General features: G+C 43.0%; 1 protein-coding gene across 9 annotated transcripts in view; it reads left to right on the forward strand.

Moving 5' to 3' along the window:
- tfec (transcription factor EC) overlaps positions 1 to 22,624 on the forward strand; it is a 36,587-nt gene that overhangs the window by 5,555 nt on the left and 8,408 nt on the right. For 3 of the 9 annotated variants that reach the window (XM_081723798.1, XM_027019768.3, XM_027019767.3), the window contains exon 1: positions 21,194 to 21,437. Coding sequence is in view for 3 of the 9 variants with exons in the window: in XM_035528357.2 (XP_035384250.1) it covers positions 2,446 to 2,586 (141 nt within the window). In the remaining 6 variants the exon portion in view is untranslated. Of the gene's footprint in view, positions 1 to 2,428; positions 2,587 to 19,978; positions 20,292 to 21,193; positions 21,438 to 21,852; positions 21,938 to 22,624 lie in introns of those variants that run through there. The other 6 variants (XM_081723797.1, XM_081723799.1, XM_035528357.2 and 3 more) reach the window with 4 other exon arrangements.

A 22,624-nucleotide genomic window follows, 5' to 3' on the forward strand; every position in this document is an offset into this window, starting at 1 on the left:
CACACAGGCACGCACACAGGCACAATCACACGCACACACAGGCACACACAAACACACACAGGCACACTCACACACACACACACACACACACACACACACCGCTTCCTTCCCTTTCTCTACCTCTCTCTCTCTCCCTCTTTTCGAACTGTAGTGCCATCCTCACACGCTGGTCACACATGCAGGGTGGGCCAGGGCTGCAGTTCTGGGATGTGTACTTAAGCCTAGCACCTCCAGGAAGACATGTGTCATTCTTGCTCTTCATCCTTTATCTGCACAGGTTTACCTGCCCACAGTAAACCTTTAGTGAGAGAGTAGAACTGCACTAACACTATGGTGGGAATTCTTTTTAGAGATTGCAATACTGAATAGCCATTCATAAGAAGATGAGGTCCAAATATAGGCTTTCACTGTTCTCTAAAGTACCTCTAAAGGCATTAATTGGTAAATGGCTTGAAATATTTCAGCTAAAAATTTGCCAACAAGTGCAAAATGACAGAGAGTTGGTGGCTGTGACAAAAGCTATGTTTACTACTCTTATTTTGTTGAAAGAGGCCTTGTTAGTTTATTACCCATATGAAATACCTCTATTGTTCAGGAAGCACACAGACCCACTGACTTATAGAGAAGCTTCCATACAAATCGTGGACGACATAGACACAGACACCAGTCACGTGCAGACAGGGACAATTGTCTCAAATGGTGCAAGCTAAACCAGGCACTGTCCCTTGGAATGTAGATAACACCCCCAACACTCCTCACTGCTTCGAGCGATCTTCAAATTTGAGCAGGGCCAGGAATCAGCAATCACACCACACCAAACGGAGGACCGAGATGGAAGACATTTAACGGCCGTTGCACTGTGCTGAGATGTGGCAAGGAAGAGAGAAAGCAGAGGGCCACGCCAATTAACCAATTAAGTCTCTCTGCCTTGTTGGAAGCTCCTGCTCGGCCTGTTAAGGGGACCCGTCCCGCGTGCTTGGGCACCGTGCCGTGCAGCCCACGGCCGGGCCTCTCTGACTGGGAGAAATGGTCTCAGTGTCGCACTGCTGTCTAATGGAGAGCCTTCCAAACGATGACGAAAGAGCCGCACAGCTGCACAGCATGGCAGCTTACTGCATGTACATGCATATATGAGCTGACACTGAGTGGGAGCCCTTTGGCTCCAGCCAACATTGTTCATGCTGCATAACAGCCGGCTCACATCATCGCTGTGAGTTACGGTGAGACTGAGGCTTTACATCACGTGTCTGTGAAGTTCCGACTCTAGCCCCGTCCTGTGAAACACAGAATCCTGGTATGCCGCCTAATCTCCCAGACGTCCCCTCCCCCTGTTCTCCAATGTCCCCCTCATATTCATTAACCCCTGGTGTCAGTTGAGAGAAGCAGCCTGCACTGTGCCCTCGCTTGAGACATGGATTCCTTATAAGCCAATTAGGATGGGGAGCTGTGGCCAAAGCCCGTCATGCAGTGCTCGAATGGGCGAAGTACAGGGCTCGGATGCCATGCCCCTCCACACTGGCCAATCCGGGTGCGACGCCCCTCCGTGCTGGCGAATCTGCCGTGATGAGACGCTGTCGCAGCGAAAAGCACAGCAGGTCCATTCCCGTCCTCTGAGACCATTCACTGCTCAGTGCAAAACAACAGACTGCATTTGCAGGGTATTATAGTACATCAGTACACCAGTAAATTGCAGTAAAACCAGAGCAGTTCATGTTACTGAATTACTGTGTAAATGGCTGTCATGCTGAGATTACAGTGTTTGGGCATGATATTTCTCCAGGTTATGCAACCTGTCACTCAGAGCTGAAAGGCAGATGTTATATGACACAGTAACAGTCAGAGATCTGTGGTGGTAAGATTATCCTCTGATTGGGTTTATGAATCATGAGCTGATGTGTGGAAATCTGAACAGAGGGCATATTCACTGCATGTTGTCTCTTATTATTTATATTTATGGCATTTAGCTGATGCTTTTATCCAAAGCAACAACTTGAGCAATTGAGGGTTAAGGGTCTTACTCAGGGGCCTAACAGTGGCAACTTGGCAGTGGTGGGGCTTGAACTAGCAACCTTCCGATTACAGGCCACTGATCTACCACTGCCCTAATATAATTCTATTAGCTACACTTTAATAATCATACTCATCTCTGCTATGAGCTAAAATAAAAACAATAAAAGCATAATCACTCCCTAAAAGAAAACATTTCTAATTTAGTGTAAAACCTGCCAGAGAACAACTGTGGGACATGTATGAATAGTTTTTATTAGTTGGTGTTGCTTTTATAGACGCAGGCATAATAAATATTACAAACAATAGCAAAATGTGCCGATCCTTAGTTATTATGTAAGCCATGCATTTTCAGCTTATATGAACTTGTGTGAGTGTGATCATGACTTCCCTCTAATTCTTCACTCCTGTCATTTTCCAGTGCATCCGACTTCCTAAATGGCCCAGGCTAACTTGAGAGCTCCCATGTCTGTTATGGGAAGTGGCCTGAAGCAGCAGAGTGAGTGGAGCCGTGGCCCGTGGCCCTACGCCCACGCCCACGCCTCCAAAGCCTGGACCCGGCCTTATCCTGCCTGGAAGGTACAGTCCACCTCCTTCACTTCATGTAACTCAGCTAGCTGGAGCTGAGCAGTCAGTCTGCACGTCACATTAATGTGGTGTAGCGTCCAGGAATTAATGGCCTTCAGTGAATTACAACAGCACAGACAAAACTGGAATAACATGGAAGAAAACCCCTAAAGAAGGACAGCTGCCTAAATCTATACCACTGTAATATTAGGCTGTCACTGTTCTAGTATGACGTCCTGAGATAAGCTGTGACATAATTATTCTTGTTCTGGGATGGTATACCTGCAGTCTTTAGAAAACCGTTATAAGACATTTCTTCTTTGATTAGCTGCAGGTGTCTCACCTTTTTACAGGTGCATGATCACTGTGTCGCTTTGTACCGATAATAAAGGTCATGGTAATGAGGTCTGTAATGGTGATAAGGATTATGTTAATGGTGATGACTGTTGTGTAACTCTGTCAGTCATCTGACAGTTAGTGTCTTAAAGTAAACACAGATGTAAACTTTCTAACAGCTTCTGTGCTAAAGGGAATAAATGAGGGTATACAGTAGGCAACCGAGGCAATCTCTGCACCACAAGTGATGGTTTCTTTATATGAGAGAAAAATGAAACATCTCAGGCACTGTGGGTGAACAAGCAACTGAACGTGTATTTCAGATGAGGGCATGGGTGCTGGGCTTGTGTGGTAAGAGAGGGAGTGGAGGATCGAGTGTGTGCGCGTGTATGAATAGAGGTGCGGAGTGGAGTGGAGTGCCCAACAGAGTTCTTCTCAGAGAAATTAAACTGCACACGTCCTCCTGCTGCTTCCACTTGGGGAAATCCGTGATAGATGATGGTTCATGGTGAAAATGCACATTTTTTATTTCAAATATCTCCCTTCAGTTTCGGTTCATGTATTTCCCCATCTGCTCAGTACTGATTCATGAAAAGAATGACCGACACCGTGCACTAAAGTCAAATGTTTACATTGTCTAGTAGAATTAGATGTGTTCATAGAGATGTTCTCAAGAAAGAACTGTGTGATGCTGCCACATCAAATTCTTAGGATTTGCTAGGATTAGTGGCATTAGTAATATATGAGGAGATACAGCAGTTTTAGAAGCATTTGAAATAAAACCAAACACCTAAATGTGTCTGTTTAGTAAAACTAAACAAGGAACTAAATGGCTCTTTATGTTTGTATCCTTTTGCTTATACATGAATAAACTCATGTGTGTTTTGGCTAAAACCTGGCGATTTTCTCCTGTCTGCTGCAGATGGTACTTAACCCCATAATATGATTACACACACATACCAATGTCTGCAGATTGAGGCAGAAACCACCCAAAAGCTCTTTGTGTGGCAGAAGTCATTTCTCTGCAATTTTGACCCTGAGAACTTTCTAGCAGCATTGTTTGTGCAATAAGCCCCTATTAAGCAGTGATAGAACATTAAGTCTATGTCACTGTAATCCTGCCATTCAAACACTGTGTGTGTGTGTGTGTGTGTGTGTGTGTGTGCGCGCATGCATGATTTCCTCCTTTATCCTTTACGTGATGGATTAAAAGTTTGTTTCCACATGAGATGGCAGCTAAGACAAGAAGAAAGCCAACGTGCCGCTGTAGCAGTTTCTCTGTCTAAACTTTCACGGGGAGAAAAATTCTTCTGTGAATGAGGAAGAAGAGCAGCAGACGGTCTGGGGGGTAGAGAAGGAGAGGTGTTTGGGGGAGCTGGAGGGGGAGTGAACACATCAAAGTGGGCTTGTGTTTGGTCTGTTCGACAGGAAGCCTTTCATGTTTAAAGCGTACGTGTGTGTGTGTGTACATGTGGATGAGAGTTCAGTTCAACCTGTGTCTGAAAAAGAGACTTTTCTTTCAGAAGCCCGGTGTCCCTTGATGCAACTCTGCACAAGCGGCACACATGTGCACACACACACACACACACACACACACACACACACACACACACACACACACACACACACACACACACACAGATGGGCAGAAACATACCCATAACTGTGTATGTACTAGCAGGCCTCTGCTGTGAGGCTGATGCTAGGGGTCCAGGGGGCTGGAGAAAGTGCCCAGTATGGGTTCAAATGGAAGCAGGCTGGGGGGTGGGGTGGGGTGGGGTGGGGGGTTGAGGAGGAGGCCTGGCTCCTGGCTGGCTGAGTGACCGACTGGAGTTGAGCTGTGACACAGGGAGACCACCCATCCCGACTGGCTCATGGCCAAGGTGGGTTGTCATGCCCACTGGCGTCAATGAGCTGAGTGGGGCACTGGGGATATGACAGCAACTCAGTGGAACCAGTCAGTGCAACAGTGAACACCTGCAACAGGCATCAACACAATGGACTAAAGTCAAAATCCCTAGTTTTGTTACGGTAGCATTACTGTAAAGTTACGTGCTGACATTTACATTTTTGTCATGTCAGTAACCAGTTTCTCTTTCATGCTACATAAAACAGAAAGCGTAAGACTAAAGAAAGAAGACTAACTAAAGAAAACACATGTCTGCCTGTGAATTCAGTTTGTATGACAAGGTTGTCTGAGGACAGGTCAGGATGAATATGAGAAATAAGAAATGGATGCTAAGGGTATCGAGAAACCAGTCAAACCAACACAGCCTCAGCTGCCTGCACTTGGCTAATGGCAAAAAACATTAGTGGCGTTGAAAGTTGGAAATTACAATGTTAGGTTCTGTGTTCAGACATGGGTTTCATCAAAAGAAATGAGGTCCTGAGGTAATGTCCTTCTCCTTTTGTCAGACCATTAACTCATGGTCCAAAAGTAACAGAGCTTTTCTTAGCTAACCAGCGCAGTGACTGATTGTGATATTTCTGTCATTTTCTGTTATTTTGGTGGCTTTCGTTGTAAGATGCACCCTCAGTCTCTTTGATCTGTGGAGGTTGTTGTCCTCTAAATGCTCTGTACTCTGTGCAATAACCAGAGTTTGACTCACCTTGGATCTCCCTGTTTTTCGATAGCTGAGACTAAACAGGGAATTTGAGGCAGAACTCCATGCAGAGTCTTCAGTAAGGCCACAGGAGGGGTTAGTCATGGTTACCGAGTGTAGAGAAGCCCTTTCTGGTTCATGTTATTCCATCGGACCCCTGTGACCAAAAGCCTCACACACACACACACACACACACACACACACACACACACACAAACACACATGGCTGAACAGAGTTATAAATAAAAGACAAGCTTCTTGTTGAAACCCTTGGTTGTCATATGCAGTACCCACCGAAGCACTCAGAGGGCAGCCGGCATGCCTGGGCCACATGAGTGTTGTGGCTGCGTGCATGCATGCGAACGGCCACGTCCTGCTCCAGTCCCTCCTAGCACAGCACCCGGAGTTCTAGCATCAGCGTGCTCCATTAATTAGTCCACACACTCTGCTTTACGTGGTTAGAGCCATCGTGTAGCAGGTGCCTGCCAAAATTCCAGTCTTCTTTAAACCTCCCGGCCCAGACAAGCGCTGTAATCCTATTACTGCTAATTGAGTGAAGTTGGCCGTCTTTTTCAGTTAAACCAAGATCAGCTTCTAATAGGATTCAAAAGGGGAAGGTCCATGGTAGGGAATATGCACCAGTAGAGGGCTTCTCGGTGCCTGAGGGCTCCTGAGGATCATGGAGAGGGGGCATCACAAACAGTGTTGTTGGGTTTCATTTACTCTCTCACTCGTACGCACTGAAAATACAGAGCAACAGTCTGGTAGTGGCCAAATCGTTTCAGTGTTTTGTTTCACTTTATAATTATGTGATTATAATATAGAAAACTCAAAAAGAAGTGACTACAAAAATTTGCTCAACATGTTTAGATGTGACACACATATTCCCTTTTTGATAGTGTTCTTTATACCGCAGGGAGGAGCAATATTACAAGCTCAGTTTGTCTGTGTTCAACTTTTAAAGATGTATCTGCCTCTCTCTTCTGACCTTTGGCCTCTGGTCAGCACGAGACTGTGCATGTATGATGTGAGAGCAGAGGTCCATCTCACACTGGCCTACTGTGCTTTTAATGCAGCGTATCACCCAGTTCTATCTTGAGCCCTTCAGCCCCCATCCCTGGTTCGCCCTCCCGCCTCAGTCAGGCCACGGCGTCACCCCGACACAGCTGCTGAAATGCTTTTTTTTGGCAGGATGGAGCCCCACTCTCGCCGTCATGCAGGACATTCTGGTGAAGACAATTTGCCACGAACAGCGTTGCTGATGCATCACTTATCATTTATTGGTCCGCTACCACATTGGCATATGGGATGTTAATACCTGGAATAATGCATACTTTGTTTTCAGATGGGTTCCTTTTTGATTTAAACCACACCAAAAACCCGAAATACACAGAAATATTCTGGGCTAATTGTCACTTAATAGCTATCCATTGTAACTGTAATGAATGATCTATTATCATAAACAAGACAAGGCCAAGCAGATTTATTGGTATAGCACTTTTCATACAGAGTAGCAATTCATAGTGCTTTACATAGACATACAAGAATGCTAAAGTATCCTGAGATCTAGCAACTTGGGCCAGGAGCTCCTGGTCTTCCATACCAAAGTTCCGCTCACCTGGGGACAGATTTTTGGAGTAATGGGCTTCTGGCTTTACGTTTGGACTGGACCCAAAGCTCTGGGACAGCACTGTCCAGTGTCCAGCTCTACGGTGAAGAACTTGGGCGTTGGATAATAGGCTTGGTGGTGAAAGCCTCTTTAAGGATGGTAAATGTGCTTTTGGCTGGTGAGCTCCAGTATCAGCCAGCTCTGGTTGCCATGACAGAGGTTAGTGAGGAGTTGTGCCATAGCACTGAAGTCCCTAATGAAACATCAGTAGAAGTTAGCAAAACCCAGGAAATACTGATCAGGGTGCCTTTCACTACGAGTTATATTGTGTATGACTATGTATGTGACAAATAAACCAAACTTGATTTGAGGTCTTGGTCAATGGGTTATCACCTCCATCACATGCATGCCGGTTGCGTTAATGAGGTAGTTGAGATAGCAAAACTCATGCATCTGGAACTCGCACCTCTCAAGTCTGCAGTACAGACTTCTGCAGGAGAGTGTGGAAGACCTGGAATATGTCACGGACATGTTGGTCCAGGGAAGGTGAATAGATCAAGATGTGGTCGAGATAGGCGAGGACAAATCTACTCAGGATTTCCCAGAAGTCCTTGTTAATGAAAGCCTGAAACACTGAGGGTGCTGTAGCGAGGCCATATAGGAGGTTCTCGTGGTGGCCAGGAGTGGTATGGAAGTTTATTTTTTTTTACTCTGATCAGGTGTAGGTGCTACGTAGATCCAGCTTAGTACTACACCTTGCCCCTCTGAGCTGTTACTGGAGTTCAGGGACTAGGGGCAAAGGGTTAGGGTACTTTACATGGTAACCCTGGTAATCTACACATGGCCTCAGCCCACCATCCTTCGTTTTCACAAAGAAATCAAAGTGGAGGGATGGATATAAGCCTAGGCCAGGGCCTCCTGTATGAACTGCTCCATTATACTGCTCCTGGGAGGCATGTGTCTACTAATTGGATGGCACAATCAGTGACGCATTGAGAAGGAAGTTGGGAGGTCATGAGTGAGTTTGGGAACCTGGGCATCAGGGCGTGCCTCGGGGCTCTTAATGGAGGTGGACAGGAGGGGTAAGATGACAGGCGTAAGACAATTGTAGTGACAAAAGGAGGATCATTTAATAATTTGTGTCGGACAATGAGGTGAGTGGGTTGTGAGTTTGGAGCCAGGGAAGTCTTAATATGACGGGATGTGTAGTGGTGTCAGTAATGAGGAATAACACATTCTCTGAGTGTGTAGCACAAGTCAGTAATTGGATAAGGACAGTCTGGTGAGTGATGGTGCCTCCAGTGCACACACAGAAGTTGGAGATGGTAACTCCCGATGGTAGCTCCTCCAGCCTGGCACATGAAGTTGGGTGGCCATAGCAGTACCCATGAAGAGAGCCTCCACACATCTAACCAGTTGACTGGGCCTGGTTGAGGTTTTGGTTCGGCCAACGTTCGCTGTTGTTGACTGATCACGGAGCCTCGGAGTCTAATGGCCTCGGCCAAGGATGCCACGCTGGCTGCACTCCTTTCTCAGGCTTCACATTCTGTGACTTTCCGTACAAAGGACTGAGATATGAGTGTGCAGAAAAAGACAATGCTTTTATTAAGATAAAGTGAGAATGCAGTGAAAGGACTGAACAAAGGAGGACACAGTGGCTAGGCAAGTCATCCAGTGCAGGCTGCGATGCTAAGTGCTGGAGACAGGCTTAAATACGGAGAAGGAGAGCTTGGGAACAGGTGAACAGAATGTACCAATAAGTAGGAGATTGGGAGTGAGGGCGTGGCTGAGGGCAGTGATTGACAGGAGCTTGTTAGTGCATGTGTGCGTGTTCCTGGCTGGGTGACGGCCGGAGTGAGACAATTAAAAGAGGAAAAATACTGCAGTTCATTTAAAGAAATAAAATGAAATATTTAATTAGACAAAAGCTGAATTAAAAAATAACATTAATAAAATAAATAAACTGCAGAAAATCAAATTAAAAATATGTAAAAAAAATAAGTGTAAAAAAAAACCTAAATAAAGAGAATACATTTTGTACTGCAGGAGCTAAGAGAACAGTGTTTAAAGTGAGCTGAAAATCTGGTCAAATTAGAAAGTTTTTATTTTAGATTTAAAAGCATCTAGTGTTGGAGCTCTTCTAATATTCTCTGGTTACAAAACAGTATAATAGGTAAATTGTTCCTCTCCATACTTAGTCTTTACCTCGGTGAAAACTAGTTCCTAAGGATCTGAAAATTCAGTTTATCATGCTGTCGCATATCAGATAGATACACAAAACAAAACAAAAAAATGGACACTTCTCGTAGTATTTAAGTGTAATGGTTATTATTTTGTATTTCAAATTTATATGTGATACTGACTAGTGTGCCTGTTGGGTGCTGTGGTAATGTTTCAAATACACTTAAAATAAGGTATTTTGCATTCTGTTTTGAGTATATGGAGAGGCATTAAAACTGTGTATGTGGTAATAGTTCACAAGATTAGACATATTTAATTCACAGTTTAGATTACTATTAGCCCAAAATATGCCATTAACCATATATGCTGATCTATCTCTGCCAAATAATAATTGATTACAGTCTACAGTACAGGATTTCACAACAAGATATATTCTAGTGTCTATTCTGGTCTATAATTGGAGAATCTACACTTATTAAGCCCAAAAACATAGAGAGTGAAATAGTCCAGTGTGAAAGAACTGAGTTTTACAGCCATAATGAGGGTGAAATATTGCTAATGGGTGTGTGTCTCCCACTTGGAAAAGGACCTGAGTCATGTGTCCTGGGAAAGTTGAGACAGAGGCAGTACAGCAAAGTTGGGAACTAGGCCACAAGTTGGATTTGCTACAAGATACTTGACTGTGGTGAAAAGCATGCTGTATAGGTCAGATAATTTCTTGATTTCTTAGTGTTCTTCCAGCACTGAGCTGTAGAACATAGTGACATTCTGAAAAGAAAAAGCATCTTGGAGTTCATCAGTTTAAAGTAGGGTATCTTGGAGTTGTTTTTTTTTTTTACAGTTTAAAGAAATAAAAATCTCTTTATTGTAAGAAACAAAATGTTTTAATAAAAAGGTTAGAAAGATGCTTCTACCTGTTACAAAAGTATTCTAGAAACATACCTTTTGATTAAAACTTAAGAGGCATACAGCACTATATCCAAGAGTGCATCAATAGAAAATGAAAGAAGTGATAATAGAATTGGCAAGTTTTTTCCAAAACTTATTGTTGGTGTAGAACGAAAGGATGCAAATCTTATATGTCTTGACATGATGCACCACTAATTCTCTGCCATAAATGCTTTAACTACTGACAATTTGTTGCCAGCATTAGTATGTGTAGCCTGACTGTCAAAAGAATTAAAACTCATCAAAAGACCAAAATGGTATTTCATGCTTAAACATTCCATTCAGAACCTCACAATCCCATCAGGAACGTTCTTGTTCCATAAAGCCTGATGGCTAATCTGAAGTTTATGTCTGGTCTTCTAAGTCACCAAACAAAGGCACACTACACCAGCACCTCTCCACTGCTCTACACTACACCAGCACCTCTCCACTGCTCTACACTACACCAGCACCTCTCCACTGCTCTACACTAAACCAGCACCTCTCCACTGCTCTACACTACACCAGCACCTCTCCACTGCTCTACACTAAACCAGCACCTCTCCACTGCTCTACACTACACCAGCACCTCTCCACTGCTCTACACTACACCAGCACCTCTCCACTGCTCTACACTACACCAGCACCTCTCCACTGCTCTACACTAAACCAGCACCTCTCCACTGCTCTACACTACACCAGCACCTCTCCACTGCTCTACACTACACCAGCACCTCTCCACTGCTCTACACTACACCAGCACCTCTCCACTGCTCTACACTACACCAGCACCTCTCCACTGTTCTCCATGTCACCTCCCCACTCCTCCACCAACCAGTTTAGCACACCAGCCCAAACGACTCCCAACAGTGGACAATGTGAAGCATAGGGGAAGAGAGAAGGAGGAGGGGAGGATCAAAGAATTGGATTAATTGGCATAATGCAAGGTGGCTGAGCACAGCCAGAAAGAGTTGTCAGCACTAGGAGAATCCACATCATCCTCTAAGTTAGACCGTCTGCACAATTAGGCAGGTGACCTCTGACCCCGGCCTGAATAATTAATGAATAACAGAGAGGATAAAGACAAAAGGCACGGAGCAGTTTGGGTGAGTGAGAGTGAGTTATACATCAAAGAATGCCAGTAATTGGCCCTGCGGCTTTCATTCCTTGCCCTATTTCTTTCAATTCATTGATTCAAAATAATGGGTTATGGTTCATTATCAACAGGTCGTAAGCTTAGGAGTGCCAAACCTGTGTGTGCATGGGGTTGCATGTGTGGGGGTGTGTAGGCAGTCTGTAGTGTGTGTGTGTGTGTGTGTGTGTGTACTGCTGATGCTTAGTGGTGCCAGTGGACTTGCTGACAAGCTGGAAGGGAGTGATATTTTTGTCTAGTAGAAAAGCGTGAGGCTGTCACTTTTGTCCTGGACAACTTGTCAAGAAACCTGAGTCATCACAATGTTGGAGTATAACTGGATTGGCCAGGTAAGTCAACCTGGTCTTTACTTTAGAAGGGTCTTTTAAGGATATTTTTATCCAAGGTCTGATTGGTCATTTTTGTTCTGGCAAAAAACCCTCCCAGTATAATTTGTAAAGCAGGTTATTTTAGGAAACAACTTAATATGCAAGAACTGAAATGGGCTTTTATTGTGTCTGCCTTTAGAAATACAAACTCATCATCACTGACAAAATGACATTTATTATTTACTCACGAGAAAGTCAAACACAGGCCATAATAAAGTATGATTAACAGTGGCAATGGGATTTGCTGAAAATATTATTTGTGCACACAATAAATAAACACCAGGAGTTACAGATAAAAAAAAAAAAAAAAGTTTGACAATTGACCAAGTCAATTAAGAAACTAAATTGAAAATGTCCTGTTTAATGGTGTTAGGCACAGCTGTTGTTGTATCTGAAATGTATACACAGTACAAAGACATTTTTTCTCTGGAACAACAGAAAATTTAGTCTGGCATTTAACCTGTTCCTTTAGAAGAATGAGCCCAACGTCTGCTGATCATATATAATCATAATGAGCAATTTAGGCTACTTGTATTGAGATGCAAAATGTGCATACCATACAAGGCAGTGAGAGATCAATGCAGTGTTTACAAAGGAGTGTGTGTATCTGTTTAAGAAAACACATATGTGCACGGTGTGTTTGTGTGTTCAGAGCCCCCTGCGTGGCTCTGATGTCAAAGAGCACCAGTCTGGCCCTGTCCCTCTGCATCACGTACAATTCATCCCACTTATGTGCATAACTGTAACTATACGCCGAGTGATCAAACTCGTAGTGCGTGATAGTGAAGCGCCTCATGATTCGTTTCAAAATCCAGCAGATGACCTGGTTGGCTTCAGAGGTTTCCCATACCTGGGGGAGCCATGTAAGGTAATTAATAGCCTAATAGGCCTTAAGTCTGTCCTTTGGTCTGAGGGGTATCCTGTGGTGAAGAAAAGAGAGACATCACATCACATTAGCCTCACACAGGCGCAAAGATCAGAGCAGCCCGCTCTGGAGGAGCGCAGGAAGACAAGCTGAGAGTGAAAGCCTCTTAGGAATGTGGGATTGTATCCATCTGATTGTGCTGTTCCTTGTTATCGTTGTGTGTTTGTGACGGCGACTGAGTGATCCGTCATTTCAGAATCAGTGCTGCCTGGCGAACAGGGCTGAGCTGTAAATGAAAACAAAAATTTTCTTACAAAAGTGGCTAAAGTGACAAAACCCATGTCAGTAAATATAACAGAATCAGATATCAGTATTGAGCACATTTCAGCGCAAATAGCAAAGGCAGTAGTTTTTGCACCTGCCATGACTCAGTGTATGGACATCTCTCTCTACTGCACATCTCTGCATCTCCTTCAGTCTTATCTGGTGTGGCCCAAACTATGGACGCGTTCCAGCATGACTGAGCTGAGGCAGTGCGCAGGTGAGTGGGCAGGGGAGGGGACTCGAGGCCAGGCCTCCCACACAAGACCCCCCACACAAAGACATGCATGAGGGCCAGGCATGGCATCTTCCAGCACACTTTGAAATAGAACTCAACTGTTTAATCAGTTAAGAGAGAGAAGGGAATTACATTGATCCAGTTTCAGAACAGAATTGGGCAATTAATGCTTTAAACTTTGAAGAATTATGTGACTAGTACTTGCCACTTAATAAAGCTATCCCAGGTTAAGAAGTATGAAAGCGAGAAGTTTCTTCCTAAAGATCGGGCCTACCTCTGTATTACCGATGCTCCAAAGTGTAGCGATGGGTATTTATAGAATACTGTGTGAAATAACCTATTTATTCAATTTAGATCTATAGTACACTAACAAAATGAGGATGTTAGAAGCAGACACTATGACAGGGTTAATAAAGAAAGGTAGCACTGGGATGGCATGGAGCATGGAGTGACACCATGACTGTGTAAACAGATCGCTGTCCTCTCAGAGCATGTGTGTATGTATGTGTGTGTGAGCAGACAGATTTATACTAACTGTCAATGAAAATCAAAAGCATAACTGAGGGCTTTCCTAGTGTACTAAAATCTTGTTGCTATGGCTGAGAATCAGGCACAATTTCAGAGGAGGAAAACAACCTCAGCTTCACAAACACTCTGGCCTCTCATCACTGTGTGTGTTTACTAGGATGTGCACATGTACAGACAAACACATGTGTACAGCGTGTGTGCGCACATGTACAGACTAACATACATACATGCTTATTCAAATGGCATGGACAATTAGAGATACAGCACAAGTAATCTTTTGTCCTAACAAAACTGAGTATTCTTAGTTCTGGTAAGGTCAAAGTTGATCTAATTTTCTGCTTAGTTCTTATTAAACGGCTATTGCGTTATTTAATTTGCTATAATTTAATTATAGCTGTAATGACTATATGCCCAACAAAATGAACTTTGTGTGCACTTTGTAAAAGTTAAATAAAGAAAGATATTAATCGCAAAAGTGAAAGTTAAAGGTAGGACAAATTACTGATTGCTGCCCAAATATCACACAAAGTATATCTGGGTTTTGGCACGTTTCCACAAGTGAAACCTCCTCCTCAATGCTCTTGAATTCTTGAACCTTTCCTTGCAGTGGTTTCTCTGTGCATTGGACTGTTATGAGCTGGCCATCCAACTGCCAGCCTTTCCCTCGGTTTCATCTGCAAAGCTGTCTGTGTCTCTGGCCAGACTTTCACAAACCTCTTGGATGGTTTTCATTGTCTTCTTTAGTTCCGTGTAATCCTCTGTAACCTTTCTCTTCTGGCCATGTGCATCAGACTCCTGCTTCCTTCTCTCCTGACTGAGGTGGACATAGTGCTAGGACCTGCCTGATGGCACAGAAGTCAACTCTTTTGTGAGGGGAACGTTGATAACCCCCATCCCCCAGCCCCACCCCTCGTGTAAAGTGACACAATCATGCACAAGTCTGTGTACAGTATCAGTGCCCTTGTCCATGCTTGCAAGTCTCTACTGCCTTGTTCCCAAACAAGGCTCTCTCCACAGAGGCCTGTACTTGGCACAAAATGAGCGGTTTGCGGCAAAAAGCCCAATGCTCTGGACAAGGTTTGCTAGGGAAACCACAGCCAGGAGAGGAACTCCTTGCTCTCAAAGGAAAAGAAGACCTGAAATTATGGGAGAATGTCCTCACCTATAACAAAAGAGATGAAAAAAAAAAGAAAAATATCTTGTAAAATCATTAGCTACACTATGTCAATAACCTGTAATGATTATAATGCTGAACAACATTACTTGTGATTACAGTACTTTAATAGCAGTACAGCATAGTGCTTAACAGTTATTCAGGATATTTCTGATCGTGGGCCTCTTACTTTTGTTGAAAACCTATTCCAGAACTATTCCTACCAGCAGAAACACATGAAAGATGTTTGTCCTCCAGAATAATTTGAATAAGACATTTAATCTGCCTCTTGCATCTATCTGGGCCTCTGAACATTTTCCAGACACACTGTCTGCCCAACTATACTCCTGCACATTTCCGAAGATGTTTGACAGTCCTTGCATGCACTACCTTGAGGACTGACTCAACACCCAAGCCAGTGTCCTGTGGTTGGAGCCACTTTTTCTCATCAGTTACATCCATTTTTGTCAGCTGCCGTGAAGTCAGACCTCTCCGGAGGAGCTCTCTCTCTCTCGATAAAGCATCTAAGTAGACCCAGTCAAAAGACAATCTTAAAAGTAAATGCAATGCCCTTGAATCTATGTTTAACATAATGTGATATTACCATAATTCTAGTGCATGAACAAAGGTTGAAAAATTTACCTATTCTTCATTAACATAGTAAACACATCAATTAGGCCTAATCAGTAGTGACAAAAGCTTTGTGATGATAATGTGCAGTGCTACCCATATAAGTCATTTCCTTGATCAACACAGCCAAGTCTTTGTTGAGGAATGGCATGACTGACTCGTCTGTTTGATACTTTTTCAAAAGGTGATTGAAGGCCCTGGCACCAGTCACAAAGACCTAGCTTGGCCAAAATGAATGGATCTTTCAGGGCAGCTTCTGTTAAGTCAGAAGATGCTGTTCCAGGGTTTGGGAGTTTTTTCCTAGAGCATCCATATACTAGTGAAATGAAGGCTGCAAGAGCCCTCTCTAATTCAAGCAGGTCCTCAATCCATTGGTTGATGCAGAGCTGTAAAGGGAAGATGGTGGATTTGGTCTGAAGTGGCTATGTAGTCTTCTCTCCTTGCTGGTACATTGTGGAACAGTGTGTGCATGGTTTTCAAAGGTTTGTCCAGCTGCCACATGGAGAAGCCACTTTTAAAAGCATTGCATAATATGTGGACCCAACAGCTTCAAGTTTCAAGTTTGGTTTATTTGTCACATACATAGTCATACACAGTATAACTCGCAGTGAAATGGTTTGAGAGGGCTCTGTCCAAACTGAGGAGAAAAAACAGGGGTGTATAGGGAAATATATATCTATAAATATACAAAATATATTAACAATGTATGTACAATATATGTATAGTATAGTAGCTTCCCACAGCAATGAGCTGAGCACCTCCGTACTGTTCTGCATGGTCTTGTTGGAGATGTTAAAAATGGGCCCATTCATCAAGGTGGACACCTGAAGCTCCTGAGGTCAAGTTGATCCACACACATCTGAGAAGAGAGAGAGAGAGAGAGAGAGAGAGAGAGAGAGAGAGAGAGAGAGAGAGAGAGAGAGAGAGAGAGAGAGAGAGAGAGAGAGAGAGAGAGAGAGAGAGAGAAAGAAAGAAATCAGCCCACTTTTCTGGGCCAAGTTCAAGTGTCTGCTACATTACTGATAACTTTCTTTGCAAGTGTTAAGAGAAAATTCACAGTCTGCCAATACAAATCACCTAATGATCTACTCTTAAAGGTTTTAGTGATCTTAGAATCAGGGAACATGGTTTAAAACAGCTCACCAATCTCTTCATTGCTGTTATATGACCAATGTTTCACTAACGTGCGTAAAGTCCCAAGCATCTCCACTTTTAATGTTGGTTTAGATCCAAATGCAGGAGTTAATGTTGTTAGTACACATTGGGGCCCAACTTGATGCTCCTAATATGAATACAGAAAAATATTGGTGGATGGCAGACGTTTGCTTGTGGCTTTTAACAGAAGCTTTATGTTTATCTACTATACCATGCTAGTCTAACACCCAAAGTTCCTAATTTGAGCACTTTCTTCCATATCAGCAACAAACCAGTTCCAATCAAGTTGATATCACTTTCAGCAGAGGCTATAATTCAATGCAAATTCATCCACATCCAGTAGCCACATCAGATCAGGCTAAATATTAATCTGGTGTTTTACCACACACTGAAAATATAAAGGACTGATTATCCTCTGCTATATTACACACACACACACACACACACACACACACACACACACACCCCTAATTTCCCATCAATTCACCCCTTGGTGATCTTTACCTTTCTGGGACTGTAAGAAAGCTAGACAACTAATATATGTAAGTGATAGTAATTTTCTTAAGTACTGCACTTGGGCACAGATACATTATTTCCAGCATGAAGAGGTAAAATATATTTTGTGCATCTATGAGCACTATGCTCTTCAGGAAGCATTAGATGCTGATTATATCTGAATCTGAATGCACAAAATGTTTCACTTCAAGTTTTTCCTCAAGGCCATACAAAGCACAACCTCCATACTGTTTTTTGTTTTTTGTTTTTTTTCTAAATTGTTCTGAGCCTTGAGATACGTAAGCTAAATTTCTCCAGCTCACCTGAGCATGCATGGACCGGAACAATCCATTTCACCATTTCAAACCAGTGATTAGCAAATCCAAATAAAGAGCTCCTTTCAAAACCATGACTTACCCATAAGCCCTTCCACTGTGGGTCCTGGGCCAAATGTTCGTGCCCCGGCATGTGAAGGGAGGTCATATGACGTGGCCTGGTCACATGGTCCGGTCACTCTGTGATCCAAAGCATTAAAGTCGGGGGCCAGAATGGCTAAGCAGTGATCAGCCCATGTGTAATTGACATCACAGTCAAACCTACACAAATTCAAGCCTTAAAACCCAAATTCAAAGCATTGAGCAGATTTTGGTCAGCTGTGTGAGGTGCCTCCACTGGAGCCTGAGGGCAGGGCAATCCTGGGAGAAGGTGCTCGCTCACCCGCAGTCTCAGATAGAGGCCTAGTGTTACCAATGGCATGTGGGTCCAAGCTCCCACAGTTTGAAGTGGGTGCACACGAGGAGACTGGATGGGGAAGAGGGAGAGGTCCACACACTTCTGTCTGAGGTGACACTGCCTTGCTGGCCCCAGCACAGATACATCTTAATTAATTTCCTGGAAAAATCAAATTTGTTTTTTTAACTAAGTTGCTGACCTGAGCTCCTGTTTATCTTTCTTCAAGCATACAAACCCATCAGCAACTTACAAACTTGTTTATATGACACAGTTTGCATGAAAAACATTATGTGTCTCTTCTCATTTTGTCTCCAAATTTTGCTTACTTAATTGGAAAGGAATTGGTCATTGGAATGTCTGTTTAGCCATTAAACTATGGCAAAATGGAAATGGCACAGACAGAAACTGTCCATGGCTAAGAATAAAATGCAACCAGACATTTTGGATTCATTCTTTTAAGATTGTAACGATTAAATATGGACCATCACTATCCAATACTTTGTACTAGACATGCAGATGATGATATTCATCATTTTTTTTTTCCATTTCCATCCACTTAAAAAAAAAAATTCCAAAGTTGTGTGTGTGTGTGTGTGTGTGTGTGTATAAAATTAATTCTTTGTTTAGTATTAACTTAAACTCTATACTATCTATATACTCAGAGGGAACAGATTGGCACTCCCATAAAGCAATATAAGCGGGTGTGATATTTAATTTATATATGAATCATTAAAGGGCAGCTGCTATTATGCATTCCTTTTCTTGTTGGATAAAACAGGTCTCAGATGTGTGAGCTGGACTTTGAAGTCTTGCCTCAGAAGCAGACCAACTTTTACAGGAAGTAGCTTATGTTTTATGCATGCTGGATGTGGAACTAACAAAGGTGAGCATTTGGACTGGGACCTGGGAGAGGGAGGGAGCCAAATGGCTAACTAGAACTTTCAACAGGAGTAAACGTATACAAACAACCCTCCAGAAAAATATAGAAATGCATACATACATAAACAAAATGTGCACACGAGCATATCCACATACATGCACACATATGGACACACACACACACACACACACACACACACACACGCATGCACGCACGCACACGCACACACACACACAAGTTCAAAGCCTTTCTGATATACTACCAGAAAGCTTTTTCAGCATTTCCCTCAGTTCAGGAAACAGGGCAGTCAGAGAATTTAACAAAGGCCTGGCCAGTGTACAACTGTGTATAGTTTACATTGGCACTACGAACACTCCTCAATGCCTCACCAGCGTACAACTGTGAGTACTCTACACTGGCACTATAAAAACTCTGCATTAATTGGCTTATAAGGCATCCATTCTCATCCCTGTCATCTCTACGCTGCTAAAATGCAGTTTGACTCACTGATTTAAAACACATTTTTATCGCTTATTTGCAGGGATATGATGATGTGTGAAAACAGCAATGCAAAAGCAGCTGGATTTTTTGCTGCAGAGTGTCCAGCCTGTCCAGCCCAGGACAGGGTTGCTTTTGATCTGCAGTACAGTGTCAAAATGCTTAGTGGAACAATGGATGCAAAGCCACACGTTTCCATGGGCTGTTAACAGAGTTATGCACCCTATGGCCTCCAGTGCAATCTTGGCCCTTGGCTTGTGTGTGTGTGTGTGTGTGTGTGTGTGTGTGTGTGTGTGTGTGTGAATACCAGGACATGTGTGACCTGAAATTCCTTAGACAGTATTTTTTTGACAGCTGTGTTTTTTCACAGTCATACAGTCTTGCATGTTTGTGTGTGAAAATGCATAGAGAAGTGTATGTCAGAGAGATAACCTGTGAGTGGAATGTGCTGAGTAAAACTCTGTGTATGGATAGAGAGGAAAGCACCAGGAACTTACCCACAAACACCCCCTACCCCTACAGAAGACATCCTCTGCCTCTCACCCCCTGCTCCTACTCTGAACCATCAAAAATTCTGCCTTTGTCAGGGCTTGGGCTAACGGCTTGGGCTGAAGTGACCCTCCTAAAGGAAGCTTAAGTGCTGAGATCGCTGATGTATCATGTCTTCCTCTCCAAGCCTGGTTTTCAGCATACACAGCTCAGGAAAATAACACACACACCCACGCACACGCACACACACACACACACACACACACACACACACACACACACACACACACACACACACACACACACACACACACACACACACACACACACACACACAGACAGAGTCACGTATCCTTGCTATTTCCATGGCTGACTGCACATGCACTGGACTGATTCACATCGGCTCCTTCTTCATTGAGGTTTTGGTGTGAGGGAAGCTGCGCTTGTGTGTGTGCGTGCTTGAAGCTCGGGCTGCTACACACTTCTTCTGGTTGGAGCCATGAGTCGCTGCTGTGTGGTCAAAGTCGTCTTCCTCACTGAGGTCCAGCTACTGCCGGTAGGGAAGCTGCACATTCAGAAAAAGGGAAAGAGAGAGAGAGAGAGAGAGAGAGAGAGAGAGAGAGAGAGAGAGAGAGAGAGAGAGAGAGAGAGAGAGAGAGAGAGAGAGAGAGAGAGAGAGAGAGAGAGAGAGAGAGAGAGAGAGAGAGAGAGAGAGAGAGAGAGTTGACACCGCGAGAGAGAGAGTTGACACCGCAAGACAGCAAGGCTGAGATGTAGTAAGAAGAATCTGGACTGTTATGATAAATGTATATGTAAGTGTGTGTGTGTGTTTGTTTCTTAGCATGTCAGAACTAATAGGCTACTACTGACACATTGGACATTTGGAAAAAAAAATATTCAGTTACACATTACATATTCAACAGTGTGCTCCAGATTGTGAATGGAAAAAATCATTTTAAATAGATTATGTCCAATTCAATGAATTGACAGTGATCTTAACCCATCAATTTGAAATTAATAGTCAATAGCAATTAGCATATTGTTGAAAGATAATACACTCAACATTTAGACAAATTACAAACTGAATTATAATAAATACAGTACTGAAGAATTAAACCAATGCAGTATGTAAATACAATATGATGCAACACTTATGGACTGCCTGAATATCAAAGCAAAAGGAAGAAGTTAGTTAAATAGTTAAATCAAAACAAGACATGGCTTTCCAAAGGAAGAAGCACGGTGGATTTCAGAATTATGTTTGTTATTCCCACTTTCACTTTCTCTTCCCTTTAGAAAGTTCTGTGGTGCAACGATTCTGTTTCTCAGATAGCAGGCTGAACACAGCACACACATCCATGCTGGTCAGGCAGTCATGGAAGACCAAAACATGTACCAGTCATTCTAAATGAACTTAAATGATCCCAAATTAATTTGCCATAGAAGAGCAACTGAGAGGATGTCCTGTGGGTGTGTGGGGTTTTGTCCATAATTTCTACATTTAGTCATAATCATCCACCCCAGTGTTTCATAACTCAACCTTTTCTGAAGTGAAAGGAGAACTTGGCTAATACTGAAACAGAGTTGAGCAACATCTGCGCATCCACCCCAGACAATACCTAGGCTCCTCCAGTTCATTGTGGTTGCCTGTCTGGAAGCCTGATGAATGGACTAAGTTTTCTAGAGCCCACAGCTTAATAAGGTAATGAAAAAACTCATTCATTTTTTTAGTGATATTAATTTGTATAAATCAATGGGAAAGTTACTGAATGATCTGTGTTGTTTCTTTTTCACATTTATAAGCGATGCCCAGTTACATAACCTCATGTACTGCTGACTCACGTTAGAGAATGATCAAGGTGGCCGTGCCACTGCTCGATTTGGCTCAGTCTCAGATTTTTGAACCAGATTTTTGAACTAGACATGCAGCTGTCATTCAGGTGGGAGAGCGTTTGTCCTTGCTTCAAAGTGTACAAAATGTCCTTCTTAGGAAGTTGTTATAAAACTGAACCACTTGCAGTATCTTATATCCAGTGGCACAACCTGTGTGAAAAAATGTAAGTTTTAAAGCTACAACCACACTTTTAATAGAAGCAAAAATTCTTGTGCCCTCACAGAGCTGGTATGAAGTTAGAAAAGATAACAAACAAACAAACAAATCCCCAAAACAAGCCTCTGACAGCATCCTCTAACCTGGCATAGGTACGTCCTGAAAGATCTTAAGTTTTGTGGGAAAAGTATTACGAAGTTCTATGATAAATAAAAATGTGCACATGAAAAATATTTAGATAAAATTTAGTTTGTAGGGAAATTAATAAGAGTAATATCAGACGATTCTTATTTGAATATACACAAAAGTATAGAGAATGATTTGTTTGCATTAGGGGTTGCTGCCGAGTGCTGCTATCCCCACAAATACTATAGGACATTTTAATATGCAAAGTTATAAAGTGTCGTGTTTTATCCTTATAAAATGTTCACATTATTCTCCAGTTCTCTTTGGCTTGTTGCGTCAGTACGGCGGTGTGTATTCACACATAGTCAGGTCATTGTCCCGGTTACATTAAAGACTACAGCTCCAGTCAAATTAGAGCCTCTAATTGGCTAATAAGCACGTCTCCTGCATTTACAGTACAGAGGGGAAAAGTAAGACAAGGACGAACTGCAGCCAGTGGGCCGCTTCCACACCGGCTAGCGAAGACACACAAACTAGGAAGCTCTGTGACCTGCATAATCTTTGCCCTGACGGGAGAGGAAATAGACTGAAGTGTGATAACAGGAGGTCTGTCATTATTGAGCTTCTGTGTTTGAAGAGCTGGTGTGTAAAGGAGACAGGCTCTAAAAAAGTCTGCTGTTTTTTATGGAATTTAACTTTATTAATCATGGGGC

Source organism: Electrophorus electricus, chromosome 11 (genome assembly GCF_041902795.1).
Source record: "Electrophorus electricus isolate QZ-2024a chromosome 11, ASM4190279v1, whole genome shotgun sequence".
NCBI classification, from domain to species: domain Eukaryota; kingdom Metazoa; phylum Chordata; class Actinopteri; order Gymnotiformes; family Gymnotidae; genus Electrophorus; species Electrophorus electricus.